The 27,738-nt window shown below is 48.8% G+C and overlaps 12 protein-coding genes across 12 annotated transcripts; 6 read left to right on the top strand and 6 right to left on the bottom strand.

Annotated features, from left to right (window-relative positions):
• Positions 1–273: 273 nt before the first annotated feature.
• EDB91DRAFT_1241594 (Pkinase-domain-containing protein) lies at positions 274–3,092 on the top strand (the record flags this gene model as incomplete). The annotated part of the gene is made up of 4 exons (XM_041322094.1): positions 274–447; positions 500–1,210; positions 1,257–1,733; positions 1,929–3,092. 4 exons carry the CDS (start codon positions 274–276, stop codon positions 3,090–3,092), a joined length of 2,526 nt encoding a protein of 841 aa, XP_041184377.1.
• Positions 3,093–3,264: 172 nt separating this feature from the next.
• EDB91DRAFT_22958 (uncharacterized protein) lies at positions 3,265–4,069 on the top strand. Its single transcript, XM_041326535.1, has one exon. It carries the CDS (start codon positions 3,436–3,438, stop codon positions 3,934–3,936), a length of 501 nt encoding a protein of 166 aa, XP_041184376.1. The 5' UTR covers positions 3,265–3,435; the 3' UTR covers positions 3,937–4,069.
• A 1,887-nt stretch (positions 4,070–5,956) lies between these two features.
• EDB91DRAFT_1093253 (uncharacterized protein) lies at positions 5,957–8,132 on the bottom strand. Its single transcript, XM_041316799.1, has 7 exons — positions 7,817–8,132; positions 7,569–7,759; positions 7,423–7,513; positions 7,346–7,374; positions 7,108–7,299; positions 6,365–7,055; positions 5,957–6,307 (listed from the first exon to the last, which is right to left on the bottom strand). Exons 1-6 carry the CDS (start codon positions 8,112–8,114, stop codon positions 6,366–6,368), a joined length of 1,491 nt encoding a protein of 496 aa, XP_041184375.1. The 5' UTR covers positions 8,115–8,132; the 3' UTR covers positions 5,957–6,307; position 6,365.
• Positions 8,133–8,576: 444 nt separating this feature from the next.
• On the top strand, positions 8,577–9,799 carry EDB91DRAFT_1093250 (uncharacterized protein). Its single transcript, XM_041316798.1, has 3 exons — positions 8,577–9,043; positions 9,109–9,254; positions 9,304–9,799. The coding sequence occupies exons 1-3, from the start codon at positions 8,806–8,808 to the stop codon at positions 9,472–9,474; spliced, it is 555 nt and encodes a 184-aa protein (XP_041184374.1). The 5' UTR covers positions 8,577–8,805; the 3' UTR covers positions 9,475–9,799.
• Positions 9,800–9,857: 58 nt separating this feature from the next.
• Positions 9,858–11,984, bottom strand: EDB91DRAFT_1093247 (uncharacterized protein). Its single transcript, XM_041316797.1, has 7 exons — positions 11,785–11,984; positions 11,526–11,728; positions 11,183–11,418; positions 10,965–11,121; positions 10,731–10,910; positions 10,385–10,665; positions 9,858–10,329 (listed from the first exon to the last, which is right to left on the bottom strand). The coding sequence occupies exons 1-7, from the start codon at positions 11,915–11,917 to the stop codon at positions 9,993–9,995; spliced, it is 1,527 nt and encodes a 508-aa protein (XP_041184373.1). The 5' UTR covers positions 11,918–11,984; the 3' UTR covers positions 9,858–9,992.
• Positions 11,985–12,060: 76 nt separating this feature from the next.
• Positions 12,061–13,982, top strand: EDB91DRAFT_1325565 (pyridoxal phosphate-dependent transferase; the record flags this gene model as incomplete). Its single annotated transcript, XM_041325206.1, has 9 exons — positions 12,061–12,187; positions 12,245–12,344; positions 12,429–12,517; positions 12,584–12,717; positions 12,769–12,990; positions 13,158–13,330; positions 13,402–13,505; positions 13,531–13,643; positions 13,680–13,982. Exons 1-9 carry the CDS (start codon positions 12,088–12,090, stop codon positions 13,980–13,982), a joined length of 1,338 nt encoding a protein of 445 aa, XP_041184372.1. The 5' UTR covers positions 12,061–12,087.
• Positions 13,983–14,094: 112 nt separating this feature from the next.
• On the bottom strand, positions 14,095–15,300 carry EDB91DRAFT_22807 (Alpha/Beta hydrolase protein). Its single transcript, XM_041326529.1, has 3 exons — positions 15,021–15,300; positions 14,777–14,973; positions 14,095–14,718 (listed from the first exon to the last, which is right to left on the bottom strand). Exons 2-3 carry the CDS (start codon positions 14,959–14,961, stop codon positions 14,208–14,210), a joined length of 696 nt encoding a protein of 231 aa, XP_041184371.1. The 5' UTR covers positions 14,962–14,973; positions 15,021–15,300; the 3' UTR covers positions 14,095–14,207.
• Positions 15,301–17,510: 2,210 nt separating this feature from the next.
• On the bottom strand, positions 17,511–20,543 carry EDB91DRAFT_1093232 (nucleotide-diphospho-sugar transferase). Its single transcript, XM_041316796.1, has 10 exons — positions 20,397–20,543; positions 20,208–20,332; positions 19,887–20,150; positions 19,648–19,834; positions 19,426–19,589; positions 19,250–19,375; positions 18,783–19,198; positions 18,600–18,731; positions 18,077–18,546; positions 17,511–18,025 (listed from the first exon to the last, which is right to left on the bottom strand). The coding sequence occupies exons 1-10, from the start codon at positions 20,526–20,528 to the stop codon at positions 17,624–17,626; spliced, it is 2,418 nt and encodes an 805-aa protein (XP_041184370.1). The 5' UTR covers positions 20,529–20,543; the 3' UTR covers positions 17,511–17,623.
• A 6-nt stretch (positions 20,544–20,549) lies between these two features.
• EDB91DRAFT_1332367 (uncharacterized protein) lies at positions 20,550–22,623 on the bottom strand. The gene is made up of 8 exons (XM_041325395.1): positions 22,233–22,623; positions 22,030–22,178; positions 21,951–21,980; positions 21,823–21,891; positions 21,627–21,773; positions 21,451–21,578; positions 21,315–21,405; positions 20,550–21,266 (listed from the first exon to the last, which is right to left on the bottom strand). Exons 2-8 carry the CDS (start codon positions 22,150–22,152, stop codon positions 20,985–20,987), a joined length of 870 nt encoding a protein of 289 aa, XP_041184369.1. The 5' UTR covers positions 22,153–22,178; positions 22,233–22,623; the 3' UTR covers positions 20,550–20,984.
• A 1,429-nt stretch (positions 22,624–24,052) lies between these two features.
• EDB91DRAFT_1093217 (uncharacterized protein) lies at positions 24,053–25,149 on the top strand. The gene is made up of 5 exons (XM_041316795.1): positions 24,053–24,077; positions 24,132–24,243; positions 24,310–24,377; positions 24,436–24,761; positions 24,813–25,149. Exons 4-5 carry the CDS (start codon positions 24,439–24,441, stop codon positions 24,919–24,921), a joined length of 432 nt encoding a protein of 143 aa, XP_041184368.1. The 5' UTR covers positions 24,053–24,077; positions 24,132–24,243; positions 24,310–24,377; positions 24,436–24,438; the 3' UTR covers positions 24,922–25,149.
• Positions 24,914–25,879, top strand: EDB91DRAFT_21965 (uncharacterized protein). Its single transcript, XM_041326500.1, has 2 exons — positions 24,914–25,188; positions 25,236–25,879. The coding sequence occupies exons 1-2, from the start codon at positions 25,030–25,032 to the stop codon at positions 25,686–25,688; spliced, it is 612 nt and encodes a 203-aa protein (XP_041184367.1). The 5' UTR covers positions 24,914–25,029; the 3' UTR covers positions 25,689–25,879.
• Positions 25,880–26,777: 898 nt separating this feature from the next.
• On the bottom strand, positions 26,778–27,736 carry EDB91DRAFT_21901 (uncharacterized protein). Its single transcript, XM_041326498.1, has 3 exons — positions 27,536–27,736; positions 26,884–27,471; positions 26,778–26,820 (listed from the first exon to the last, which is right to left on the bottom strand). Exons 1-2 carry the CDS (start codon positions 27,630–27,632, stop codon positions 26,942–26,944), a joined length of 627 nt encoding a protein of 208 aa, XP_041184366.1. The 5' UTR covers positions 27,633–27,736; the 3' UTR covers positions 26,778–26,820; positions 26,884–26,941.
• Between the last annotated feature and the right edge of the window lie 2 nt (positions 27,737–27,738).

Here is a 27,738-nt window from a genome sequence, read left to right as displayed (position 1 = left end):
TTAACGAGAAGAATGCCGAAAGATGGCATTGTGGAGTACAGGGTCAAGTTGTCTGGGCGGAATAATACGGTAACAAGAAGCAGTGCACGTGTTCCAACTAGTGGCAATGCCGGGTTTATGATGAGTAAGCAATAATTATATTATGCCGAGTTGATGCCGATCGGACCGAGATCGGGTTGTGGTGAGTTTCTGACGCGATAGTTTTAGTCTTCAACTCAATCTTTCAATTCCAACTTTTGTTTCTCATAGTTCGACGACAACACGACGACGACGATGCTCTCTGCACGTCCAATGCAGCAACTCGCTTTTCCAAGTGACGATTCGTCGTCGCCGCCTAGTAGTCCAGATTGTGATACTCGAGCCGTCGCCGAACGACAACCAAGTCCTAATCTCCTCACTGTTCCCGACGTTGACCACAATGGTCGTCTCGCTACTTCAAAACTCCAGGTCAGTACTCAAAATAAATGTGTTTAATTACTTTAACCCTTTGCCCGCTTAGCTTCCAGATACTACAACCCATTCTCGCTTCCGCTTTTCCCGAAAACCATCTACAACCGCACTTAAACAACGGAATACCGGTACCTCCACCCCAGTCAAGCATGGTCCCCTTCATGATCTTAAACGCTTCCTTAACCATCACATACCCCATCACAATCCTTCCTCAAACTTTTCTAGCGCTTCTCCTTCCTCAAACGCTTCATCCTCCCACACACCCCCTGAACCACATCTTCAACCCGCAGATCAGCGCAGAGGTAACGACTTCGACACAAATCCACTCCCTATAATATCAAACAGCAAGTCCCCCTTCAGCTTCATTCACAAGGCCCGCAAGGACAAGGGCAAACTTCCCTCCCCTCCATCCACCTCTCTATCTCCCCGACGTCCTTCCCCATCTCCTCCAGGAACTCCTTCCGCCGTCCCAATACAATCCCTCTCAGAAGCAACTCACGCCCACCTTTCAAAAAAGTATGGCAAGTGGGGTCGCGTTCTCGGCACCGGCGCAGGTGGCACTGTTCGCCTCATTCGCGCACGCACTAAAGCGGGAGGCGCAGTATACGCTGTAAAGCAATTTCGCCCAAGACGTACCGGCGAGTCCGAGCGTGAGTACGAGAATAAAGTTAGGGCCGAGTTCTGTGTCGGTGCATGTTTGAAGCATGTAAATGTCATCGAAACTGTCGACATCGTCTGCGATCATGGTCATTACTATGAGGTCAGCGAATAAATCATCATCTCCCTCATCCCCTCACCCCCAACAGGTCATGGAGTACGCTCCCTACGACCTCTTCAGCGTCGTCATGTCTGGTCGCATGCTACGTCCAGAAATTTTCTGCGTATTTCGCCAAATATGCAATGGCGTAGCATACCTTCACTCTCTTGGCCTAGCACATCGTGATCTAAAGCTCGATAACTGTGTCATGACACAAGGCGATGTCGTCAAACTCATCGATTTCGGAACAGCAGTAGTATTCGCCTACCCTGGAACCGGAACTCCCAACGGAACGTTATTGCCTCCAGTCACAGGCTATGTCAGTGGCGCTCTCAACCCCCCTTGCTCCCTCCAATGCCCAAAGCTTCCACATCCCAACGATCCCCCATCCGGTCCGCATTCCCATGCTCGCTTGATACTTGCCACCGGCATAGTTGGCAGCGATCCGTACCTCGCGCCCGAAGTCCTTGGTGGCGGTGCCTATGATCCTAGAAAGACCGATGTATGGAGCGTAGGCGTCATCTTTGTGAGTGATCGTTCCTCTACTTGGTTATATGTTTTCGTATTTGGTTGAGGGAGAATTGCCGCTGGAGGCGGTCAATCCCGAGGAAAGTCGCTCCGATGAGCCATAAGGCAAAGTCGCTCTAGATCGATTCTTGCAACGCATCATGTCTTCCCTCGCCCAATCTTTTTTGCCTAGAGGCTCATTCATCTCACACAGGTCTGCATGGTCCTCCGCCGCTTCCCATGGGCAGTCCCTGACCGCGAACGGGATAACTCATTTAAAGCGTTTATCGAAGCCGAAGCTTCTTCCCCTCTTCCGCGCCCGTCGAGGCGCAAGCGCTCCAAGGGTCCGAAACCCGCTCCTTCAGAACCTTCAACCGTTCCCCCGAGCCCTGTAATAAGCGCTCCAGCCAGTCCCGATTCAAGTCCAGACGCACGGAGCACGTCCCTGGACGTTCCGAGCATACACGCTGATGGGGCTAATGACGTCAAGTCGGTCCTGTCAAATGTGTCCCTGTACACCGCTACGGCGAGTACGCTGACGTTCACGTCGTCGTCATCGCCAGCCAGCGATACGGGGAGCGAACACTCGCCTCGCCGGCGCGCGATTGAGTTAGGTTTGCCTAGTCCTGGGGCACGGACGGCCACGCTTCCTGCGATGTTGCCAAGTACACCCGGTGTGGCCGAGGGCGGGGACGTGGATCAGAGCGTTTTGGTGTTTGCCCGCCCTTCAGTTTCGACGGAGAGTTTGCCTGCTCTGAGGGCAGACAGCCCAGAGGAGATCGAGCGTGCGAGCGTTAATGGGTTTATTGAGGGCAAGACCCCCAAGGAGCGTGATTTCGCACGGGAGTCACAGACGCCCACGATTCAAAGTATGAAGAGTGACGGTGCAAAGGTTAATGGTGCACAGGCGCCGTCGATACCTGAGCCTTCCACGCAAGCATCATCATCATCACCTCCTGCATCTCAGCCCCAAGTGCCCTCACCAAAGCGTGCGCCCCCAAGACGCACCCGCTCGACGTCGACATCTTCGCCAAACTCGATATTCCGGCTTCTGCCCCGCGAAACGCGGCCTGCGCTACGGCGGATGCTGTGCGTAGACCCTGCGATGCGCACAACGATGGGTGAACTTCTGTGGGGACGACGAGGAATGGGCGGGATCGTTGCGCTAGCAGAGGGAGATGAATGTGAATGCGAGGATGGGGAGTGCGAATCCGAGTCGGAAGAGCAGCAGAATGAGGATGAAGACTTCCTGGAGGACTATGAGGATGGGGACGAGTGGATACGGAGCATAGAGACGTGCACGGAGAGCAGTGGGCCGAAGCATGTGCATGTAAGGATTCAGAACGAGGAGAAGAGTTTCAAGAAGAGGTTTTTTTGAAAGGGGAGGCGGGTGGGCGGTGGCCTTGAGGGAGTCATGTTACTCTGGCTACGTGCGAGCCTTGGAGCTGTTACGCGGCAGCCATGTTTGGGATGCTGTTCCTCAACCGCCCCCGCCCTGTCGCCACTCGCATGTTTTCTCTCCCTTTACCCTCTCTTATCTTGACGCCACGATCATCATCCGACATCATCATCATCATCTACATTTCACGCTGATCATCATCCACCTTTACGTCGATCATCGCCTCGCTCGTTCATGTGCCATATCCACAGCTTCACCCTCGTGTTTTGGTTCTAGCGGCATTCCTGCATCCATTTCACGCACCACTCATAGCGCCAGAACCATGGCATGCCCTCGTTCATTATCCTTCCATTACATTCCCTTCCACCTCGCTTACCATGTAATTTTTTTTCATTTATTCCTCCCTTCCCTCGGTCACAACGCCTTCCCACCCATGGCCGCCCTCCCAATGTCATCTTCCCATCCATCTCGATCTATATACACCTCATCTTCCCTCGCATGTATATACAGCACAACACCTAGCACGCACGATTCGGTACATACAGCGGACACTAAAAAGGCCATCCTTTACGTTCATTCCCATTCTATTCCATTCTCGCCCAAGCCCCCCCTCCCCACGGCGACACGACACGATCCGACCTACGATCTGGTATCTTATTCTCGTCCAACTAGTCCATTTACTATCTCTTTTTTATATGGTCGTCGTTCATTCCTCGCGTTTTGCGTTTTACCAATGCGTCTCGCCCTCTTGATTTTGATTTCATTTTCTTTGTTCGTTGCTTTACTTTACGCCTACAGAAGCGTGCTGTGCCTTTTTGCTTGATAGAACGCAAGGTCCATAATATAATACATAGCGATCATTGATTTCATTGTATGCGTGGGAGAAGTTTGTGACATGAATTTCGAAGAATGTGGGGTGCTACGCGCCCCCATCTAATTCTTCCACTTGAACTTGTGGTCGGTAAAATACTCCCTGAACCATAATATAATAAAATACTTCTTGTGGTCTCCTGAACTTTCTATGGGATTTTGCAAGGAGGTACTGCCTTGTAAATCGGAACGGGGACGCCGAGGTGTGGTAATTGTCCATGTATAGAAGACACTTGCATCCAAGGTCCGGAGTAGGCGCTCTTTGTTATCGGACGCTGGGTCATTGCGTTGTTCTGGATGGTGAGTGGGAATTTGATGTTCGTCCCATGCATGCGCAGCAGGAAATTGATAATTGTCCTGTGCATCCACTAGGCAACTACGAGTTCCTGAAAAGCGAAAGAGAAGTACAAGGTCAACGAGCACGAACACCTCGCTGTACTATTGTATCGTATCGGAGGCAAGGGGCTCTTAAACGCCAAGAAATCGGTGGGAACAAATTCTGAAGCAGAACTCGCTGAGGGAGTTTGAGAGAGGCGTGTGCTCGAAAAGCGCGTGTGAGGATGGCTCTATAGGCGTTTAAGGGATTCAGAAGCGGGCTGTCGTCCCCGAGTGTGAGCACAGGTGAAAGAAATGATTAATCAGAAGTTAGGGTATTCCTAGGGGAACGATTGCTGCGGTCAATCAATGAATGGAAGAAATGGGCGGATATTCCTTGGCGCGGATGAGCACCGACTGGGTGCTGAACGGGAAAACGTGGCGTTGCTGGAGGTTCAAGATACTGTCGACGACAGGTCGATTTGGAAGTCGTGGATCTGCATTGTTGAAGTGCTTCCCCCCGTCGCTCACGAAGGACTCTTCCGGTGAGTTGCAGAATATGCAAAATCGGGTTTTGCATTTGTAGACCCATATATGTCGTGATCTTCTTGCAATGTGAGGAGGGAAGGTTCGCATATGAACGTCGTTACCTCCAGGTAAGATCGAAGGATCACGCGAGCAAGGCCGTGCTCCAGCAGGCTACCGCCTGTGCATGTTTTATCTAGGGGTGTCAATAAGAGCAACGATAACCGGGAGAATGTCAGGTTGTTACGAAGATACATCAGATCCGACGGTGAGCCCCACCTTTTGAGTTTCCTTCGCTGATGGGCTCGTGCTGCAATACCCGACGGAAATGGAAAGCATCACAAAAACGCATGCTGAAACATGCTCGTGGTGCATATGGCACAACCATCAAAATCACGAACGTTTATGCGGAAAATAATAATAAAGAGGCGTTATCACGACGGAGAGAGATTGGAAATTGGGCGCACCGCCGCCAAAAAGCGCATGCTGTTGACGGATTGAATGAACGAACTCAAAAGTGGCCGCCACCTGCCAACAATTAGACCCAATAAACAAACGCTGGACTGCGAAGGGTCTAGGAGCGAGTAAAAAATAATCAGGGGGAAAATTGCATAAGATCGCACCTGACGAATATATACTTTCTTTTGAATCTTGAGTCTCTACAAGGGCGCAAACTCAACTTGCAGAGGTTATGCAGAGGCCAACTTTTGGAGACAGCGGCGATAAGCGCTTAGATTATCGATCAAATCGAAGGAAGCTTCTATATCACGCCTGCGTGCCGCGAAGATTCAGGTGCGGTAGCAGCAGAAAAGCAGAGGACGACAAAGCTGGTGTAGACGACCCAAGTGATTTGATTGGTGCGATTTAACGTGGGTTTTCCCTGGATTTTTGGGGTTGGGAAATAATGTGATGGTATGCCAGAGATCCGTGGAAGCTGTATTGAAATGTCATCCGCTGTATTATTCAGGATTCTCGTTGTTCCGAAATAAACTTAAGATACCAGGGCAGCGGCTCGGAAACATCGGGAAGTCCAATGACGGTTGTAGTAGATCTGTCCGGATGTATCGACAAACACTCAGTTGTCCCTGATGACGTTGTGTAGTCAGCAAAGCGACAGGACTTGTGAATGCGAAGATAGAGTTCAGAGATTCGATCGGCCTCAGATACGACATCGTACATTAAACTGTGAATAAGGTCCGAGGCGACTTGAAATGGAACACACCTAACAGTATTTGAGATGCCATTACTGACTGTGAATCGCTAATGAGTCTGTAGCATGTTGCATCAAGACATGAGGCTCAGGAGGTATCATGATAGCTAGCCATAGCATGCACAATAGAGTTGCGTGAGAAGCAGGAATAAGATGGCCAGGTTGTGATGATTGGATCGTCGACCAATCAACCAAAATAAACACTCTTCTGTAGTCCAATGTAGTCCACGGACTGTCTAAGTAGAGAAAATTTCAAAGCTGTCAGATCTCGAGCCTAGTGCAGAAGCCAAATTAACTAGCTGCTTAAACCAACGGTAATATGCATGCCTACCTCAAAGCTCGTCTCTGCTTTTATGAGATTGTTCTGGTTCTTCCCCATGATCCTCCATGGCCTCACCATCCTCTTGGTCCTTCTCGTCCGTCTGTTCATTCAACTGGTAACCGGCGTTTCGAAGGAATTCCGTGATATGAGCGTAGTTATCTATATTCCTTTCCTGTAAATCAGGCTCTCCGAGGTTACCCAATGGAATCCCTTCCAGAATATCGATAATAATCTCGCCGTTTTGGCCGCGCCCTAACACGACCTGGGAGTTTTCGCCTGACAATGATTGAAACTCCGGACTATTCATCAACGCTTCCATGGTAGCCTCTACCGTGCGTTTTAATATACCATCCCACGGATCTTCGCTTTGACCCGCGCCAGGACCCAGTGAGCTCTTAACTGCGGGCGATGGCACGGGGAAACGCGTTTCACGGTTTATGTGCGAAGGCTGATCGAAATCATGTGGTATTCGGTAGTCGTCAGGTTTTCGCTGTTCGAGATGGGTAGCTTGAGGAGTAGAGTCTAGCGAAGGGTTGATAATTTGCCGACAGCGGATAAAGGTCTGCTCCGGCAATTCCATCCGCGATTTAAACCCGGGCTCTCCACAAAGACGCGGAGTTTGTACAATCAGTACGTAGGAACAAGTCTTTGCCTCTCGTACGAGAAGGATAGAGTCTGTCATCGTCATCGAGCAATGGAACTGCAGTAATTATTTGAGCGCGCATCTGAAAAAAAAATTGAAATAATATTACCTGAACTTCAACTTCGCGAGGTTTGCCCGTTTTATCACAGAATGTGCCATCACCCCATCGTTGTACAAGATAACGGGAGCCTGGACCATGAGCAACCTCGAGGTTTACAACCTGAGCGCGGCGATCTGTGACGGCTACATCGGCTCCTGGTTCTTGTGTGGAGGGGGCACGTCCCAGGGTGAAAGCTTCCCACTAGGCAATCACTTAGAAAGCAATATTGAAATAACATTGCACATACTTCTGGGTCCTCAGTGGGTTCGTAAGCTCCTAGATACGTGTGAGTGAACTATGCACCGCCGAATGGGAAAAAATTACCTGCTGGGCGAGGTTGTGTGTGAGCGAGTTCCTTGAACTGTCTTATTTCTTGATTGTGGCAGTATGAATAAGTGAACCACGTTTGGCGATGCTGTACGGAAATATTTCAGTTATGTTTTAAAATGATGACGAGTTAAATGTCGCACGTAAAGACATTTTCCGGATAAAGGTTCAAGCAGTGACCAGCCATTGCGTAGGACTGCATCGTGGTCAATATTATCCTGAGCTTGTATTGGAGTATCACGGGCAGGGGGGATCAGACAAATAAACTGGTTGTCTGAACCCATTTTCATATGATTTAACATATATCCAGAATTATCTGGTATCGGAGACTGTGCTAGACCCAAAAGCGACTGTCAATAAATCAAGTACAATTAGACACGAGGGGACGTACAAATCTGCGAAGCGTCATTTGACTTTTCAAGCTCGGAGCTACCTATCTCCTTGTATGGGAGTTTGGAATACCACGCAGGCTCATCCCACAGGTCATTTAAAAATTCACTTTCGCCACCTCGTAGTCCCTCGGTAAGCCAGCGTTCAGCTGTTTCATTATGGACTGGAAGATTGTTCAGAAACGTTACGCGGTGCTTTGGGAAGGCATAGAGATCTTCTGGGCCTGAGTAAAGTAGTCTTGCCTGAGTCAAGGAAAGGCCATAAAATAGGGCGAAAGCGATAGCTCGAGGAGGTTGCATGGATCAGTTAATGTCAATGGTGACGTAGACCCAAATGGACTGTTCCACCTGAATACCGTGAGAACTTCTAATTATATCGGCGACTGAACTCACTCCGCGGCCCGCTCAGTCAAACGTCCTGTTGCGGCGCACGCGGGGAACCGCGAACTCCTGCTTCAGAAATATTGTCTGCTCGTCTTTATTTTTTGTTTTTTTTTCTCCGTTCTGGTGCCATGGATTCGACTCCTGAGTGGCGCTTGAAACCGCGAATCGCCGATCGGCGGCCTGAAGGAGTCGATTCCGTCATAAGTATCTACCATCCTTGAAAGTCTATGCGGGTAGAAATATCCGACATATGGTGTTGCATAAGTGCATATTCCTAACATAATGAAATATGTACGTATGTAACATGAATATTCACGGTAGATCAATCTGTTGTCAAGTTGGCGGAGGCAGGTAAACTGGAATAAACCGCGTTGTGTCAACAACGATCAACAGCGCATGTCGAGCGACAACCGCATCGCTGTCAGGCGGTGGCAATCTCCCTGAGAGCGTCTTCATTCCTCTCAGTAATAATGAATTTCTCTAATCCTCAGTCGTCCGTTTACGTACGTATGTCCCCGAATATCAGGGGCAAATGCACAGAAGATGCTGAACGATATAATAAATATAACCCACTTTTGGCCCAGATTCCACGCGAGGGAAACAATACATGCTCACTATATTCGGTAGGGGGAAATATTCGATAAAACAAGGGCACACACCCTTTCCCCGCCTTTTCTTCTTTTACCTCGACGCGGACGTTCTTTCCTGCATACCGTCGCTCCCTACTTTCATCTATCCACCTAGTACTAAGACATCCAAGATGTCTGCCTCGCCCCACCAAGAGGAAGTGCGGGATAAATCTCAGGAGGATTTCGAAGAGGAACAGCAAGTTGAAGATACTGAGGGTGAGCTACCCGCTACTTTATCGTTGTCAGCTCAGTCAAATGCGTCTCATTTTCGTTACTTGCAGGCGCAGCAGATGCCAACGATGCTCCGCCTGTCAAAAGGGGACGCGGGCGTCCTAAGGGAAGCAAGAACAAGAAGTCAGGGGGGACTTCTACCACCACAGCAACCGCAGAGGCTGGTGCTAAGAGGAAACGCGGCCGGCCCCCGAAGGTACAGATCTCGTTCCTCCTTTTCTTCATGTGCTTACTCATGGTACTAGGAGAAGAAAGAGGAAGCTGCTGATGGCGAACCGCCTGCCAAACGCAGACGCGGTCGCCCACCTAAGGCAAAGGCGGAGTCAGCACCTGACACACTCTCAGAACCAGCACCTGATGCCGCTGGAGAATCAAGTACAAAGAAAAAGCGCGGTCGGCCACCGAAGAAGACCTGAGACACTGGCCTTCTCAATATCTGTCTCTCTGCTTTGCTAATATGATTTTATCCGCTCTCGTTCTGCCGCACCTACTAGATCTATCGCTTTCCTGTACTCTCTTTACGACTTAACATGTTTAGTACCAATTTCTTGCTTTTATGATTTTACTAGGGCGCACAATATCTAGACCATGTAATGCCACTTTAACCGGAGGTCATGTAATCTCTGCTGCAGATCACTGTACACACGTCCATTTGACGTCCATACTTATTTTTATCTGCATGTGAACGGAGAGAGATTTCGGGTAGACTCAAAAGCTGGCATTCTCCTTGGACGAATCGGGTCAGACGAACATGCGCTCCCATCCATCATGTTTCGCGAATTAATTCCATGTCGGAATGCCCAAATTAATCACCGCTCAAATGTTCTGCGCTCAAGACCGCAGAAAATTCTAGATTTAAAATCAGGGCTTCGGCCCAATATTTATATTTCACCGTAGGTAGCACGAGGTCCAATAATTTCCAACAGTCAGGACATCATCTTTGACTTCGCAGCCAACGTAAGACTTTCAACGTAAAGTAGAAGCTCGCAGCGCACATGCCGGCGGTTCCGAGTTTTGCTATAGTGGTGAGGATGATAGCCTGTCGGGCTGCTTTCCTTTTAGCTGTAGCATAGCTAATATCGGGACGGAATGTAATCATGGTGTAAAGAGGCAGCCAACCGCGAGGATTGGCAGTTGGAAAGGCAATGCGAGATAATGATTCACCCAGAGACGAAAGGGGCGTTGGGCGAGAGGTAAATGAAGACAGAATGTGTTCGAGTGCATTTTTGATGATGTATGAAGGCGTTGTTACGGAGTGGCGCATTTCAACGCTGACGTGTGGCCAAATCAGTAAAGACAACACTCATCATAAGTCACTTCACTTACTAATTGTCCATCGCAAGCTCACATATGGCAACGACATCTTCGTGCCTGCTTGCGGAATAACGAGACAGTGCTTTGAATAGCCTATGGTCTATGGGGTCAGATTCAGGGTCTCCAGAATTGGGCACGGGCCCGCAAGGGACAACGCATTCTTCTTGCAGTAGTGTGAGCAACACCCGAACATCTTCGAGACCGCAGTTAAGCCCTTGTCCGTAAAAAGGCACCATCGAGTGGGCAGCGTCACCGAGAACTACACACCGATCTTTGTAATGATAAGGCATCAGCTGCCACACCAAAGCGACAATTAGCTCTCCGATTGTTGTTTGTGTGAAATACGAAAGAGACGCACCTTCGTTGTAATCAGGGGGCTACGGGGGTTGTTCTCAAAATCTTTCAGCAATTTGTCTTCGCCAAGTAGTGACAGTGCATCCGGAAAATGATTCTGGAACCATGACAGGATGTCTTCGCGAGTGATCAAACGATCAAACTCGACAGTGGGGGCGAAGAGGGTGCAAGTGAATGTCTTATCCTGGAATTGAATTTGGTCAGGTGGGAAGCACATAGAAGCTGCGTGCGTGATTACTTTGTTTGGCAGAGCGATGAGCATGAAGGAGTGGCGAGGCCATATGTGGAGGTGATTCGGATCAAGGAGGAAGGTAGGTTTGCCGTCCTCGTCGTGTCCTGCCGGCATTTTAAGTTCAATATACTCATGAGGTATATATTCTTGCTGAAAATTCATTCTACGCAGAAGCATCAATATCAGCACACTGGTATCTTGAGGACGGAAACTTGTCCACCAACCTCACGACCCTCATTAACTGTCTCCTTATAGTGGAATAACTCCCATCCGCGCCGATACACAGGTCGAAGTTGACTCGGACATCTGTTCCCGAATCGGCATCGCGAAGGACCAGCACTCTTTGGTCAAAATCAGCTGAAATAACTTTACGCTTGAAGGTCAAACGGATGTTCGGCAGTGCCGAAGCCTCCTCCAGTAGCTCTTCATTGAGAAGAGCGCGATCTATGGAATTGATGCACTATGAAAATGAGCAAAAATGGAACAATGTTGAACGTCAATATATACTTGGCACAGAGTCGTGGCAAAATACAGGGACCGTGCGATTGGGGGGTGAGACAAACATACCTGACCATTCCTATCGTATAGTTGGCTTTGTAAATTTCCATGTCTGTCATGAATCATCCGCCCCCGCATAGGGATGACCGTCTGCAGAAACCTCTCAGCTGCAGAGGCATCCACAGCTCGTAGAGCGGCGATGCCACGTGATGAGATGGCGAGGTTGATAGATCGCTGTTGAGCTGCTGCTTTCGAAGATGATAGCCGTAAATCTGGAAAAAAAATCAAGACATTGGATGACGAGAATGTTGACATTGTCCCTCTTTACCTGGTCTCGCTTCGTAGATTTCGACTTGCCAATTCATTTTGGCGAAGGCAATCGCCGCAAGACATCCTACTGGGCCTGCACCAATGACAACCACTTTACGGCTGTTACTGAGGGGCGGAATGGGTTCGCTCATGGCTGACTATGGACAAGTGACTTTGTGACCAGTACTAGGGTAGCTTTGGGGTGACCTCACATATTCCTAGTCATCCAAAGATGGAAGTAATGAAACTTATGTAAAGATCTCAGATCAGCTCCTTTACCCGACCCTGATCCGACTCGTTGTTCACTTAGTCGACAGCCCAGATGCTTCCGCAGTATAATGACCTTGACATTGTACTTTCTGACGAGTTCCTCATCCCATCAAATAGAGATATCGGGGCTAAAATTGTTCCAGAAGAAATTGGTAGAGAACTTCGTTACGTAACTACACAGATTACTGAAGCTTCGAACTACTATCTAGCTGACCAGAGATGCACTTATCTTTGCGGAAATTCTCTTGGTCCTTTAACCAAACGGTCCAAGGCTCTCCTGCAGGAGGAGCTACATGTTTGGGGGACACGGTGCGTATCGTGCCGAGGCAACGGTCCCTTATCATGATGGCCGTTTGTTTGCTGACATTTCTTGCGTACAAAATATCATTACAGAGCCGTCGAAGGACACTTTGCGCACCCTTATGGCCGCGAGTGGATGAATATTGCCGATACGGTTACCCCATTACTCGCTGAATTGGTGGGTAAGTTACTATCAACTGTCACTCTTTGTAGAGGATCGAGAAGTCCTGATACGGTGCCTGATCTAGGTGCCTCGGAGAAGGAGGTAGCTTGCATGGGCACTCTGACTGCGAACCTGCATCTGATGATGGCCGCATTTTACAAACCTACTACTCAACGTTTCAAGATTCTATGTGAAGGCAGAGCTTTTCCCTCGGACCAGGTTAATGGATAATAGTTTGCCATCCTCCTCTGTTTCTTACACGCGGCATAGTACGCATTTGCTTCCCAGGCTCGTCTGCACGGGTATGACCCGAACGAAGCGATCATTGAAATGTGCCCTCGGGAAGGCGAGTTTACACTACGCGAGTCCGACATACTGGACTTTATCGCCAAAGAAGGTCCCTCGATTTCTCTTGTGATTTTCAGTGGCGTGCAGTATTACACTGGTCAATGGTTTCCCATGGAGGCTATCACCACTGCAGCCAAGGCACAGGTAAATATTGTCCAGTCGCCCTCTTCTTTAGATTATTACGTACATTTTCATAACCCGCCATGACGTGAAAAGACAGGCGATGATCCGCTACATTCAATTACCCCGCACATTACTTCTTCTCTTTGTCTGTTAAACATGCGTTGACCACCTCCATTCGTTCTTCTAAGGGGTGTATTTGCGGCTGGGACCTCGCTCATGCTATCGGAAATGTTCCCATGGCGCTTCACGACTGGGGTGCCGATTTTGCTGTATGGTGCTCATACAAATATCTGAACTCAGGCCCCGGCGGAATTGGCGGGCTTTTTGTGCACAAAAAATGGGAAAACAGCCTATTGCCCCAGTGCGTAATTCTTTTGCAAATGCGTTGCATTCACCACTTCTTTCGGGGATTCTAAACGGCGTTACTACCAGGTATGCAGGGTGGTGGGGGCACGATCCAGCCACCAGATTTGCCATGCCTCCTCGGTTTTCAGCTATCCCTGGCGCACAAGGATTTCCAACAATCCAATCCCTCGGTCCTTGCAACTGTGTCGCTTTTAGGTTCTTTGCAGATCTTCAAGGAAGTCGGCATGATGACTCCCCTACGCAAGCGATCGCTTCAGTTGACTTCCGAGCTGGAGGCGAGACTCGTTAAGTCAAGGTTTTATGTCCCCGTAAACGAGGTTTCAGCACGATGCCATATATCACAGGATGGAACGAACAACAAGGATGACACTGCCCAACAGGACAAACCCGGATTCACCATCATCACACCCCGTGATCCCGAGTCCCGAGGTTCACAGTTATCGCTTCTATTTCTGCCACCTAATTCAGACGTGATGAACACGGTTTTTAATGCATTGTCTGCAACGGGCGTTGTCGGAGACGAGAGAAAACCCAACGTGATTCGCTTAACACCCGCACCGCTGTACAATACATTAGGTGACTGCGAGAGAGCTGCCTCGTGCCTTGAAGACGCATTCGAAGGTTTGACGAAAGTAACCATATTGTAAGAACGGCGGTTTAGATACAATATCGTTCCACAAGTACCAAATCAAGTAAGTAGAGGAATTATATCTAGAATGTATTGTCCGACGAGTTGCACAAATTCTCCGCTTGTTAGTACAGCATTATGCTCTTCCTTGAGTTCATCAAAGTTCCTCGTGACACGAGGAATATTGTGAAGTAAATGCTGATACATTGCTTCACTCTGAGCTTCATCAATTAAAGTATCACCTTTAGGAATGCACGATCAACCACTGCAAATAACGGTATGCCACCCTCGGGATCATCTTCGTAACTGAAGCTTCCTCGTAAGTACTCCGCCGACCAAATGCGGCCTCGATGAACCAAGCCCTGTAAGCAGGGAAACTCGAGAGAAGGAGATCGATGTCATATATCCCCTCTGATGTGATTATGGCCTTTGTACTTTCGAGAAGCTTGGCTGATGGGCACAAAGGGTCCTCGCCTCGCTTAGCCTCGAGGAAGATTGATGACAATATATGAGCACCACAGCTATGTCCCATCAAACACAATCTGTTTGAGTCATAGACACTGATGTCATGCGGGCCTCTCCAGGTGATAACAAATTCAAGAAAGCGAAGAACATCCTTCGCGTGATCGGGATGGTGGATTGCATTGGCTTCTGTCGTTTCCCGAGGGGACAGGCGGTAATTTGTGACCGCCACGGCGTATCCAGTGAAACTCGCGAGTCTACGAGCCAATCCGGCATGATCGAGCTTATCTTCGCTAAAGGGGAGGATGAGGCATGGTAAGGAATGAGATCCTCCGTGGAGAGGAAACCCACCTTCTCCATGCACCTCCATGTATGAAACAAACTAGAGGGGATATGGTGTGTGGACCACGAGGTTGTTCATCCGAGGTATTCCGTGGCTCGTATTGTTTCGGAATATAGATGTCGAAGTTATGGAAATTGTTGCACGGTTCAGACGGGATGTAAGATATGTTTGTATATTCCTCCAGAAGTTCCATTACAACTGAGAACTACGCGATATTAATGAGTGTGATGCATGCTGACCGAATAAACTCACTCAGTCACTTAGGGCATAACGTTTGGCGTGAGGTGGATGGTTGGGGGGGAAATGGTCACCCTAGTGGAGCTATTTCACTTGGTCCAGTCTTAGTAGAGTCTAGGGACTCGATAACAGGGCGGGCGGGCTGACTAAGCGCGTGCCCCAGATCACGGCGGCTGTGCGGTGACCCCCGGTAAACAACCCTCGTCGTGGTTGGCGACATGAGCATTGAGGCCTTGAGGAACCCAGCGGGAGGGGAGAGCCTAGCCTAGAATAGATACCCGAGCGTTATATTACCTGTTACGTTGTCGCCATTGTGAGAACACTTGCAAAAGGTACTAGATAGTCCCACCGTGCTCCCACGAGTCCGTGGGTCCCAAGAGTTCGCGCATTGACTCTAGCACACGCAATTCTGCACGGAATCCTTATGTATGTTGCATTTAGGTTCCCCCCAACATAATACACAGTGCCATGTTTTTTGTTTGAAGAAAATCGAAGTAGATCTCATCCCATGGCCAACTTATTGGTGCTGGAGGCTAGTTTTGTGCATAGAAGGCTCGCTCTAAAGGTTAGATCACCACATAAAATTATGGAATGCGGTATGATGGTTATACACGATGAGAGAATACTAAAACAAATTTCTCTGGGGCCACATGCTTGTCAGGATCATCTGCAATAAAAGAAATATGCCTCAGACGTGACAATCTATCCAAAGCGTTACATCGAGACTGTGTAAATCGAAACTCCGCAATGCCGAAATGCGGCACAAAAACACCAATGCCAAATTGAAGTCCTCGCAACAAAGTAGTACGTACGAACGGTTGCGGACACTGCGGAGTGTGAAAAGGCATTGCGGCAGACGTGTGACATGGTGCGACAAAGTGCGCGAACTCTAGGGAAAATGCACTTTTCTGCGCGGTAACTCTCCGCTAGACTCAACACGTCAAGAAAAAAACTAGCAGATGTTGTACTTTCGATGTCAGGCTATCGAACTGTCAAAGAATTCATTTTTTTATGTTTGTGCGTTGTGGAGAATGCGCGAACTCTAGTGGACATCTAGTACTGACGTGAACCATCGTGAGGAGACTTGAGTCTGACAAACAGATTTAAAATCACGCCAGAGTGTATAATAGTAGCTAGCTACACTTAATAACGCGAAAACAAGTGATTTCTTCCCGAATCTTTGTGTGAGGCGGTAGGTCCCGTAATAAGGCGTACTTTGAGCGGAGCGAATGTCAACAGCGGGTGGTCACGTGGGCGGGAAGATCGGCGGAAGGCGCGATGGCGATGAGGATAAGTGTTTACGCTCGAACCTGCCGCCAAGGCGCTAGTAGACTGGACCTAGACTTTGCCTAGAATATTGACCCCAGAAGTCTATGTGGAATAGCCCCAGTGCCTCATGACTTTCACGCCACTGGAGATAGTTCTGCATGACGTCACAACGCAGTGTGCGCCACAATTCTATCTGACGTCACCGCGTAGTTGTAGTTTATATAACGGCACGACTCGTCTCAAATATTCATACAACCCTCTCCTCGTGTCCTAGTAACTCATATCGTAATTACATAAACCAACATGCCATTCACGGCGTCCGACATTTGCAAGGTGCTTACTTTCCTTATTCTCGCTGGTTCAATCTAAACAGTCGGGACGACCCCATCCTCTACGAACACTTAGATAATGTAAGTCGCGAACCGTTTATGCAATAAACTGATCCCAAGCCCGCCATTCAGTTTCGCCATTATTCTTCCTCCTGTGGGCGTGTTCTTAGAACGAGGGTGTGGAGCCGACCTGGTGGGTTCTTTCCGCATGTCAATTCATCGGCCTGACTATTGTGTATAGCTCATTAATTGCCTGCTAACTATCCTTGGTAAGCACGTCGCATAATACTGCATATAATCTGACTATAACCGCCCGCAATTCCTTACTAGGATGTGCGTGTCTTTCACATAATACATTGTTGTGTTCGCTGCTAACCCGTTTTTACTTTAGATATGTGAGATATCTTTGCTCCTTCGTCGACCGTCTTGACTCTAAGTTAACTGACTACCCTTGGATCCTCAGTCCAGGAATTATCCACGGTATGTCAGCGTTCTTTGCTGACCGTGAGTCTACTCATCTTAGTATCACCTGTAGCACTCTACATTATTCTGAAGTATTGAGCGGGAAGACCCGCCCACGCGGCCTCGACTGGCAAGTTGCCTACTAGTGCGTCACGTATTTTCGTCTATCTTACAGCCATCAATTTCCTGCTTCGATTTCAGAGCTGAACGTTTCCATCGATGAAGTTGATCCATTTGGTGGAAGATATGCAGGGATGAGGATAAGACACGTTTTCCTAAGGACCCTCAAGTTGATACTTTCATGATCAAATATGTAAAACCACACCTTTGACAGCATACATACCTTGGTCTTGTAATATTTCAGTCACGAAGTTACCATCAAAGTAATCGGAACTGCCTATAAGATATTCTGAACCTACATGTGTCACCAACCAAACGTCGAATCAGCCCAATTGACATTACCAGTACTATTGTTGCAATGAGCTAACAGGAAGTTGCAACCTCGCAATAGATTTCAATCCCTTCTATCGTTCCACAGGATTACAAGAAAAAGTTATATTATTCACTGTCATCCTCATCAGTGTTATCCTCGTCATCCTCTTCGTTTGAGGCTTCGACGCTTGAATCCTCTTCCGAAGAAGTTGCACCTATCGAAGAAAGCTCCTGTGTGACTGCATTTTGGACAGCAGGATTCCCTTCCCTCGATTCACTGTCATCGTCAGCATCTTCCTCCGATTCTTCATCGCTGTCCTGCTCATCAAACTGTTTTATCATATGGGCTCCAGTGACCCAGCATTTCTTGTAGTTGTCTTGCAGTGACGCAGGTTTAACGCACTGGCCTTGAGACTTGGAATTTGCATGCCATGCACGGATGTCATCCTCGTCGACTATGTCGTCCTGATAGAGAGCAGCAAGGATCTGGCCAAACAGGGGCAAGCGATCTGATGAAGCGCAGCATTCCTGTGATGAACGACTCAGAACTGCTCCCAGTGACACTCATGAGATACTTACCTGAAGGATCTCAACAGTTTCCACCGCATCTACACCTCCAATTTTGTCAATCAGCCCTCCCCATCGAGCGATCATACTAGTAATCTCCTTCCGTTGCGGAATAGCTCCGCCCACCGTGATTTTGATACGGCTTACAACAGCCGCGATTACGGCCTCCCGCACCAAGCGAAGAGGTACGTTGCTTGCCATACGCAGCGTCTTCAGTTCCACAGCAGCGTTATCGACAGAATGACCTTCGGCGAATGCACGATCGAGCGATTGCTTGACTTCCTGCTGAAATTCTGATATCATTGCCGAGTCCGCCTGTGCAACCAGATTCGAAGGCGTGCTGAGTGGAAGTGAAGTAGTCGAAGAAGCGGGGTTGGAACCGCCAAAGCGTTCGTCATCATCGTCAGAATCAGATTCAGACTCTGACTCTGACTCAGTGACAGAGCCAGGATCCGAGAGAACAAGATCTGATGCGTTGTCACCTGTAACAAATACCGAGTCAAGCAGATGATGCGATTTGATGAACAAGACCTGCCTATTCGCATCAAGCGCTGGTTATCAGGATGCTCCAGTTCATCAATATCCTCGTCCTCGTCAACAGTTGGAGGTGGCCAGATTATCGCATTAGTTCCAGAACCAAGCTTTGCAAGAGCTTCGGGATCTTGGTCTTGGGAGAAACCATCAGTCGGGTTGCCGAGTGGACATCGACTGTACTCACTTGCTTCTACGTCTTCTAGCTCTGAGTCGACCTCATCTTCGTCGTCGTCTTCGTTGCCCTCGTCGCCTTCTTCATCCTCTTCTTCATCCTCATCCTCTTCATCATTGTCCTGCCGCCGCTTGGATAATCTTGAAAATGGCGCAAGTCTCGCCTGTGGACCGACAATGACACCATCAGCGATCAGACATCCCCGTTCTACACGAGTGCGCTCCTTGATTTGCACGCCTGACCCGATTATACTGTGCTCGACGACGCAGTTCGGACCGATGATCGCACCATCAAAGAGATAAGAGTTGCGGACTATACTGCCCGCACCAACGGTGCATCCCTGACCAAGAACAGATGCCGTGACCTGAGCATTATCAGCTATCTGCGATTTTGAGCCAATCAGCGTGTTGTTTCCAATCTTGCATGTCCTGAAGTCTCCACGGGTGGGTAAATGACCAACAATTTGAAAACATCCTTACCGGGAGAGTGTGACAGAGTTATCCTTGGCGATGTATTTGTTTCCCCGCAGATGTTCATAGGAGTGGCCACCAGGGTGGTTATCATCAGGCACCAGAGGGAATGTCCATCTTGAAAGAATGTCTTTGCTGATTTCTGTTGAGTGCGATGCATCGTCGGAGAAGGCCTGGACACTAACCTGACGGAGTCGTAACTCCGAGTGTCCCTGACACGGGCAGCATAACCTTCTTTGGCGATGTAGCAATAGATATTTTTCATGAGTAGGTCAGACGTAAGGACACCGTGGACGAAATCCCTCCGTACATCCCCATAGTCGAAATTGTCTTGGAACAGTGACGGCACCTGCGCAGAACATATCGAATCAATTACAGTGGATGAGGCAAAATGATGTTAGACGCACCTCCACAGAACATATGTCTATCGAACAATCAATTAAGTCATTCCGGATCTCCACCTCAGGGTGTTCATTCAGAAGTTCACGTGGTATGCTTGCGTATTTCTTCGGTGGGTATCCAGTCACCGCCTCATAGTGCAGGCACTCTGATGTCTCTGGATCTATAACAAACACAGCAGAGTCGCCTTTCGAACTAGAGGATATATGAGTCTAGGTCAAGTGATAACTCATTTCAAAAACCATACCGCGTTCGATGGTTTACGCCGCTCTGTTTGACTACCATCGTCATTATAGCGTCCTTGTCTGTTTTCCTCCGCTCCTTATGCTGACGTACAACCTCACCTATACGTATGTTACTCACGAGGTCACCAGTGACAAGGACGAAATCTGAAGTGATGATGCCATGTGTGTATATGTCGCGCATGGCATCGCCTGGCGTGAACGTCTCTTTGGCAGTCACAATTGGGACGATCTTGAGGCCTGTACCGGGCTTAGACCACTTTGAATTCCTGAATCGCACAGTCAACCATCATCATGATCAGGAAAGTGGCGGTTCAGAGACTCACTTTATCGCAGTCTTGACCAATTCTGCATGCGATCTACATATTACAAAGATCTCTTGGACACCAGCTAGAGCAAGGCTTTCGAACGTCCAGTCCAGCAATGGAGCATTACATATTGGCAGTAGACACTGATTGTGTCCCGAGGAATGAGATCAGTGTGTGATTTCGTCGTGCAGCAGGAACTGGACTGACTCGAGGCTTATGCGTGGTTAGCGGCTTAAACCGCTTGTTAAAGCTGTCTGCCAGAATAACGGCTTGCAAGACCTCTTCTTCATCTGTAATCAGTTTCTCTTTGCCAGTAGAGGAAGCCAAGTTCGGAGCCATCTTAAGGGGAGCTAAGAGGTGCCCAATAATCAATTTGTTGATGTAATACTTATCATGAACTGAGTCGAGTCACAACTTAACTCGCCCGAACGGTTACTAAAACTTGTACTCGAGGGTGTCATGCATCCTCAAAAATAAACTTATAATGACATGGGATAACTGATCCGACCACAGCAAAGTAAGGGGTATCAATGATCAAGATCAACATTAGGTAGTGAGAACACGGAGTGTAGTCATGATGAGTAGTAGGTCGTGAAAAGAAAGCAGACCAGATCCAACGAGTATGATAGCAGAAGAGAGTAAAAGGACATGAGGAGGGCGAATGAAAGGATCCCTAATAATTGCCAATATCACATGCGGCGAGAAGGCCGCTCAATATACCAAGGGAATGAAGAAGAGCAGATGAATGTGCGCTCGTGTCGTTCATGAAATTACCAACAGCATCGGATTATCCGCTTATGCGACAGCTGCGATCACGGGTGTGGCGACAGCTGCAGGCTCAGCAGAAATCACCTCTTCAGCTGGGGCTGCAGCAGCCTCTGCGGGAGCAGACTCAGAACTGGCAGGGTTCTCGAGGGGAGCCACAGGAGCCGGCTCATCAATCTTGGGAGGGTGCTCATCTACCTTGGCAGGGGTGGATAGCTCCGTCTTTGGCTTGGTTCTGAAGAGCTCGCCCACACGCGCAGACAAGCGGCGCCCAACCTTGGCGGCCTTGTTCTCCTTCTCCTTCTTGTCCTCCTACGAGGAATGTAAGCGTTAGCAGCACTTTCAATGATGCGAACATACCTTCTCCTCTTTGGGGGCCTCAACTGGCGTGGACTCCGGGGCAGGCTCAGATGCGGGCTCTGCAGCAGGGACCTCGACGGCAGCAGTCTCACTGATATTCGTTAGTCAACGAAGTTCTCGACGACACAACACGTACGTTTCCTTGACAGGTTCAGCTGCGGGCTCGGCGGGAGGTTCAGCGACAGCAGGCGTCTCCTCAGCTGGTGCCTCAGCAGGAGCCGCCTCTTCCTTAGCAGGCTCCTCGGGAGCGGGAGCAGGAGCGGCCTAAAATATGTCAAGCACAACATTATTAGGCTGAAATTGAACACCGACCTCTTCCTTCAATTCCTTCTTCTTGTCTTTCTTGGGACTCTTGGGAGCCTTGACCTTCTTCTCTACCTTGTTCTTGCTTTCTTTGAAGGGGGCAAGGAGCTTGGCAAGTAGGCCTGGGCTCTTGGGGCGCTCCTCCTTCTTAACCTCCTACGATCACATTAGAGGTCCCATCGAGGAATGGTAGAGAGACGCATACAGGCTTGGCTTCCTCCTTGGCGGACTCTGCGGGGGCCTCAGGAGTAGCATCGGCGGCGGGAGCAGCCTCCTGAAAAAAAAGACGTATCAATCGACGAAACAAAAGCAAAGAATGTGAAAACTAGTCACCTCAGCCGCGATTTCTTCCTTTGGTGCTTCCTGTACATAAGGTTAGCAGAGTGCGAGGTAACAAAGGGTAAAAAATTACAGTGGTAGCAGCAGGCTCTTCAGCGGCGGGGACCTCGGGAGCAGGTTCAGTGGTAGCAGCCTCAACAATCTTCGCTTCCTCAACGGGGGCGGGAGCAGCAGCGACGACTTCAGGAGCAGACATTATTGCAAAAAAAACGCGAATGTGAGCTGTGTAAAGGAGTCAGACGGTTCAAGACGAGGCTTGAAAGAAAAAATACTGACATGAAAAGACAATAAATTGACAAGAGAGAGAACTGAGCGTGCTACGCAGCGCTGGGCGCAAAGGATAGAAGAGAGGAGAAGGAAGAGAGAGGAAGAGATACGGTTTCCAAGAAATTCGGCCTCTCTTATCCCTATTTGGCTCCGCTTTACGCGCCAAACAAAGCAGCTAACCTAATTTTTCAACGTTCTTCCTATACATTTTATTGCCTTTTTGGTACATGTTTATCTCTCACGGCGCTTAGGAGGTTGTGTCATAATATCACAAGAATTCATCCAAACACAACAAAGAATAATGTAATAAGGAGACTCAGTTCGTAGAAGGGTCTGAAGCTGTGGCCCGTGCAGGTGGGCGTAGGGTGTAAAGGAGGAGACAAACCCAAACTAGGACGTTCTCAGATGTACAAAGGAAGGTTCCAGTGACTGATGCTTACGGATCACGTCACTGTCGCTACGCTAGCGAAATCACGGATCACATCCGCCGACCACGATGAAACTCATGTTGAGTTTGAGCAGAACGACTCACTCGGTACTTATACTAGTCTGATAATGTCTAGTGACTGACGCCGTTGAACAACGAACATTTTAGCCATGTAGGACAGGTAGAGTCATAGACAACCGGTTACGCCTCGACGCAGCCCTGCTTTATCGACTCGTACGACACGCCCTCCCACGTTAGGATGAGTTTCTTACGTCGACCGCGGGGTCGAATCACTCAACTCAGCTCATACTTTTTCTATCAGTGTTGCCTAGGATTGCTTCTCATACGCACTCCACACGAAGACTCATTGGACTCTTGCAATTGAGTGGATTCGCCACGAATCACCGTGGCGTGCACAATATTCACTCGTGGTCACCCTTAGAAAAGAACGATGTGGCCATGGCGACATGTGCACTTTCTCGCACAACCTAGACCCGCTTGTCGTCATCGCGGATGCAGTTTGCTCTTTGTAGCTTGCTATCTCCGGTAGATGCATTTTTACACTTCTCCTCGTCTCTCCTTTAACCAGTTCATGGTACCTTCTGCCAGCAACCTCTATCTTTTTCCCACAATATGTAGCCTGGACTACTTCTCATATTTGTACCATTGTGGATTGGAGCCGTAACTGGTTTGCAACTGACTGACATACGTCTACATACGTCTCCCAATCGTGACTTTGACGTCGCCTCTTGATGATATTTTCCCTTGCTCCTTGTGGTCCCCTTATCTGTGCTGATTGCTAACAGTGCACTGTGTATCTTATTCCGCCTCGCTGCAGATTGAATGCACACCTACCGCGTATGAGCCTACTATTGACGTATCGTGCGTGCGCATAATTCTCTCCACAGACAATGTCTACTAAGTACTCCCAGTGAGTCTCCGCTCTACTAGGAAAGAGTTTGCCTTATTGGTGACAGGCGTCCTGGCCTGAAGTGATCGAACCCTGCGACAAGCAAAAGCACAAATTCAGGGGATGTTTCATTCTCATAAGTTTTATGAGGGCTCATGGCGGCAATTGGCACAGCAGTCATTTTTCTTGTCGACGCTATCAACTGCTATCGCGCGCTGCTGGCATTCGCAATATCTTGAATAAAACCTTCAGATATGGTGCAATTGGGCAACAGCGTATGCTTCCCCTTCTTTCTATTTTTGTATGATCAGCACCAAATTTGCAAGCAGCAAGTTTGGCTAGCGTTGGTCAACTGTTTCGGCTTCATTGTCTGCAATACCACGGCGTGAGCTCACCGGCACTCGCTCTGGAAAGTATCGATCTTCACTAACTTTTCCCTCAGTAGTAATTTTATGCGTGGTGGAATATGCACGGCAGTAGACCACCAGAGGACGTAAACATCTCGCTATAAATGATGGTGCGACTAGCCGCTAGAATCACAGAGAATCGCTTACTAAGTTTCTTACAACAGGGTTATCATCACCGTGAATGAAATTTTATGCGGCTCTCTTACTCCCCTGATCACTACTTATCATGGCCACTAGTACTAATGGCGGAAGATGATACAAGTTTGGATGGCTCGCGTGAGTGTGTCTGAAATTCGAATCATCTCAAATTTCCAAACAGAGATCGTTCTCGATATAACTCAGTGCATGTGCCACGACAACTTGAAGCGTCCTAAGGACTCTGCCAGAGGATTAATAAAAGGCAACACCTGGTAAGTATACATCGTACTCGATAATAGCAGGGGCGGGCGTGTCAATACACCTGTCAAGGTCATGGAGCGTACTATCTTTTCGTCGCTTGGGAATTTCCAATCCCAGATTTTAGCTCGCACACCAAGAAATCAGTATTTTTACCTCCTATCCCGGAAGGACTGCGCACGTCAATTATCACAGATCATTATCACTGCCCTCACAGCCGTTGTGCTCATCAGATGGGCCTCCTGGACTTTCTGGATCATCGTAGATCTGCGCCCAAACACCACGGAGACTACTTGTGATTTCATTTCGAAACCCGACGTAGATGTCCTCGTTCGTACCTCTGATGTGATGAGCGTTCATCCAAAGTTAACAGACTTGGTCGTGGGTACATCTAGGAACTACCTCTGGTCAACTGCAATCTCGTGGAGGTTTAAAGCAGTTGTCCTCACGTCTGGGGTCTGTACTTCGATGATCTGTCTTGCTGCCTGTTCCATGTTGCTTGGATCGCGATTCGCTCGCTATCTCGAAGTTGCTATGCCATTCATGACTATTGGATGACGGCACGCACAGGTGGAAAGCAAGCAATCCACAAGGCACAGGGTTGCCAATTCATTGAATAGAGCTAAGCTTTGCTTCATATGCTGCGGAGCCCATTCGGCAGTATTCATGATGTCACTATGGACGTTGACCCTGCTGATATGTTTCCTCTTTGCTCCGTTGCCAGTGGCGTGGTATACGTTTTGTTCATCATCGTCCTTCCGTCAACTTTACGCCCCCGTTCATCTCTCACTAATTCATGGAAAATACAACTCAGACCACAACCTTGTGAGCATCGTTTACATACGCACGAATGATAGTGACTATATTTTTAGTCATCTATGCTAATGACTCGACGGTCGCAGACACGTGTTATCTTTCTTTCTACGGCCCTCGTCGTTCACAACAGAAAACGTGTTTCTGTCCAACCAGTGTGTCGTGTTTTCTGCCGTTGGCCACGACGTTACCACTTTTCGTTCTGGATCGCGGACCATAACGACGTAGATCAAGCTACGTCGTCGTCCGTGATTCTGTTTGACTTCGCGTGTTTCTCATTGTTGGCCGCGACTGACTTGTGTGGTGAGCACATGGCATGGTGCGGAACACTGATTAGGTTATCAATCTCCGAATGGTGGTGGCTTAGCATGCGTGGCGGACTCAAGTCTAGGCCTTACGCCTTAGGACCCGGCGGCGTTATGGCTCCGAAATTACGCTCTAGGTGTTTCGCGTCAACGATGTATCAGAAAAGGTGGGGAACGTGCATTGGTAGCGATCGCAAGACCCTCTGATTCTGATACTCTGGGCAGGCCTGATCGTCGATCATCCTCCGTCACCGTAGGGCACGGAATCATCGGAATTCATACCATCCGCCGAACATTGCTCCACTGCACCCTGGAAAACCCCAACAGCGACCACAATGTTTCTCAACTTGAGCATTGTTTTGTGACTTTTGCATAGCTCATGCATGCAACACTCATCAAACAAAGCTGAAGCTATCGCTAATTCCTCCACTACGCTCCTTAGCACCACTTCCCACAATATTCCTACATCTCAAAAGAAATGCGATACTACTTACCCGCTTAACAATTATCTAAAGTACTAACGCCGTCAGGTTCACCACACCCTGACTTCCACATAAACTCCCCACTGGCCACGGCATTCACACCGTAATCACGTTCGCGTTTCACCCTGACTGCTATCCATTGATCTCACGGTCCCCATATAATTTTGTTTTCTCCTTGGGCGGCGATACGACCAAAACTTCCCCATGTTGCCCGTGGCTGCCCATCCACGCAACTGTTCGAGTGCCGGGTCGTGTTCCTGACCATTGGATATCTTAGCACCCATCATCTCGTCATCCGATTGTTCTGGAGAGGCGATGGGTCGGATCGTACATCCTTGACGTATTCCTATCCTTAAACACATACAAGATCGTGGTCAATGATACAACTATTTATGAAGTTTACGCTTATTGGATTTAGGGGAATTCGAGGAGCACGGCTAATCCGTTTACAAACTAAGGGGTTCTATTAAATAGTAAATTGTGCAAAAGTAAACCGAATCCGCTGTGTACACTGTAATAGACTAGTTGCTGTCGAATATAGACCAAGAACTGTACAAACGTGCTGGAGACTCAAATATCCTGAGAATGAGACTGCGCGAATGAAGGAGTCTATACCTCAGCCGTGTATCGACTATAACGCTGAGGTACAAATGACTCATGTATGAGTGAAGCCAATGTCCGTGACGACTTGACCGAGCAGGCAACCGGTGCATGCGAGGGGAGGGTCCCAGTTCAGAAGCCCATTGGAAAGGCGGATCCGGAGGCGAGAGGCGGGGCTCGTCAATGTCAAGATTCTACTGAGCCACGAGCAAAAGTGATAGATTTGCACGTAGCGCGGACAGCTGAGAGGGACTTGACTAGAAAATGAAAGAGTGGCTACAGTTGAGGTGATGGGGCTTTCGGAACGGCCGAATACTCACCTATCACTGGTAAGCATGCGACGAGCAATCTACCACGTCGCAAAGGAGGTGGCCATTGTCAAAAAGGCACCTGAGTATTGCAACCTGGGATGGTTTCAAAATCTGCTTGAGAGCAATTGGGGTGCTGCTGACGATGCCTGGCGGCGATGTCATCACGGGCCATTGTGGCGCCGCAGACGGAACACTTGATTCTTATGCCGACGTGGGTCATGACATGACGCCCAAAACTCGGGATCCTCAGCTGCTTCCCGCAGCGGCCGTGTGGCGTAGCCCAAAGGCAGCGGGGTTCCTTGCCAATGTGATGGTTTTCGCGCAGATGGGCGAAAACATCCCTGGATGTAGCCCGAACCTCGTGACCGCAAAGTGTTCCTTCGTTATCCCACCGACAAAGAAAGGTGCCATGGTGCTCATTGGGGCGGCCAATGTAGTATGGCTCAAAACGACTGTTATTGCAGGTACGCAGAGGAAGGGGGGGTGATGGATCATCAAAGATGTGGCGGAAATCTTGAAGAAAGTTGCCCTGCATCGCGAGAATGGGACGGGGGGCTTGGGGTCGAGAGATATTCAGTCCCACAGTGTTTATAGACTCTAGATGAAAGCACCACTATTAGAAAGGGTGTCCTCGGTAATCAAACAAAATTATATTGCGAACCTGCACGTTGGTGGGCAGAGACCGCCAATAAGTTATAAGCAGGCGCCTCTAAAAAACAATCAGGCAGAGATGAGCTGGCAGAGGGTTCCATAGACATCGCTCAGCAGAAAGTGTTGTGCTGTTAAGTGGAGGGGCGATCGTAGCCTATTTACTGTCTTCCAGCACGTTGACAGGTGCCTGCATATATATCATTACTGTGGTGC

Source organism: Suillus paluster (genome assembly GCF_016628075.1).
Source record: "Suillus paluster strain FC165 chromosome Unknown EDB91scaffold_1, whole genome shotgun sequence".
Lineage (NCBI taxonomy): Eukaryota > Fungi > Basidiomycota > Agaricomycetes > Boletales > Suillaceae > Suillus > Suillus paluster.
The sequence above is the reverse complement of the archived record's forward strand: the minus strand, read 5'-3'. Positions and strand labels throughout refer to the sequence as shown.

Excerpts from the sequence above, each read along its gene's own strand:
- EDB91DRAFT_1093232 (XM_041316796.1), bottom strand. The coding sequence starts at position 20,528 with ATGGCTCCGAACTTGGCTTCCTCTACTGGCAAAGAGAAACTGATTACA. Across the intron at positions 19,376-19,425 it reads CGGAGTTACGACTCCGTCAG|CAAAGACATTCTTTCAAGAT; the intron begins GTTAGTGTCCAG and ends AACAGAAATCAG. Across the intron at positions 19,199-19,249 it reads AACTCTGTCACACTCTCCCG|GACATGCAAGATTGGAAACA; the intron begins GTAAGGATGTTT and ends TGGAGACTTCAG.
- EDB91DRAFT_22807 (XM_041326529.1), bottom strand. The coding sequence starts at position 14,961 with ATGGAACTTCTGGAGGAATATACAAACATATCTTACATCCCGTCTGAA. Across the intron at positions 14,719-14,776 it reads CATGGAGGTGCATGGAGAAG|CGAAGATAAGCTCGATCATG; the intron begins GTGGGTTTCCTC and ends CCTCCCCTTTAG.
- EDB91DRAFT_1093217 (XM_041316795.1), top strand. The coding sequence starts at position 24,439 with ATGGAGCGTACTATCTTTTCGTCGCTTGGGAATTTCCAATCCCAGATT. Across the intron at positions 24,762-24,812 it reads GTCGTGGGTACATCTAGGAA|GTCTGGGGTCTGTACTTCGA; the intron begins CTACCTCTGGTC and ends AGTTGTCCTCAC.
- EDB91DRAFT_1093250 (XM_041316798.1), top strand. The coding sequence starts at position 8,806 with ATGCTCACTATATTCGGTAGGGGGAAATATTCGATAAAACAAGGGCAC. Across the intron at positions 9,044-9,108 it reads GCAAGTTGAAGATACTGAGG|GCGCAGCAGATGCCAACGAT; the intron begins GTGAGCTACCCG and ends CGTTACTTGCAG. Across the intron at positions 9,255-9,303 it reads AACGCGGCCGGCCCCCGAAG|GAGAAGAAAGAGGAAGCTGC; the intron begins GTACAGATCTCG and ends TCATGGTACTAG.
- EDB91DRAFT_21901 (XM_041326498.1), bottom strand. The coding sequence starts at position 27,632 with ATGTCTATGGAACCCTCTGCCAGCTCATCTCTGCCTGATTGTTTTTTA. Across the intron at positions 27,472-27,535 it reads CTCTGCCCACCAACGTGCAG|AGTCTATAAACACTGTGGGA; the intron begins GTTCGCAATATA and ends GCTTTCATCTAG.
- EDB91DRAFT_1093247 (XM_041316797.1), bottom strand. The coding sequence starts at position 11,917 with ATGAGCGAACCCATTCCGCCCCTCAGTAACAGCCGTAAAGTGGTTGTC. Across the intron at positions 10,666-10,730 it reads GCCCCCTGATTACAACGAAG|CTGATGCCTTATCATTACAA; the intron begins GTGCGTCTCTTT and ends TTGGTGTGGCAG. Across the intron at positions 10,330-10,384 it reads GAGCTTGCGATGGACAATTA|CGTTGAAATGCGCCACTCCG; the intron begins GTAAGTGAAGTG and ends GCCACACGTCAG.
- EDB91DRAFT_21965 (XM_041326500.1), top strand. The coding sequence starts at position 25,030 with ATGATGTCACTATGGACGTTGACCCTGCTGATATGTTTCCTCTTTGCT. Across the intron at positions 25,189-25,235 it reads ACAACTCAGACCACAACCTT|TCATCTATGCTAATGACTCG; the intron begins GTGAGCATCGTT and ends CTATATTTTTAG.
- EDB91DRAFT_1332367 (XM_041325395.1), bottom strand. The coding sequence starts at position 22,152 with ATGTCTGCTCCTGAAGTCGTCGCTGCTGCTCCCGCCCCCGTTGAGGAA. Across the intron at positions 21,579-21,626 it reads AGAAGGAATTGAAGGAAGAG|GCCGCTCCTGCTCCCGCTCC; the intron begins GTCGGTGTTCAA and ends GACATATTTTAG. Across the intron at positions 21,267-21,314 it reads AGGCCCCCAAAGAGGAGAAG|GAGGACAAGAAGGAGAAGGA; the intron begins GTATGTTCGCAT and ends CATTCCTCGTAG.
- EDB91DRAFT_22958 (XM_041326535.1), top strand. The coding sequence starts at position 3,436 with ATGGCATGCCCTCGTTCATTATCCTTCCATTACATTCCCTTCCACCTC.
- EDB91DRAFT_1093253 (XM_041316799.1), bottom strand. The coding sequence starts at position 8,114 with ATGCAACCTCCTCGAGCTATCGCTTTCGCCCTATTTTATGGCCTTTCC. Across the intron at positions 7,514-7,568 it reads TATCCGGAAAATGTCTTTAC|CATCGCCAAACGTGGTTCAC; the intron begins GTGCGACATTTA and ends ATTTCCGTACAG. Across the intron at positions 7,375-7,422 it reads CACACAACCTCGCCCAGCAG|GAGCTTACGAACCCACTGAG; the intron begins GTAATTTTTTCC and ends ACACGTATCTAG.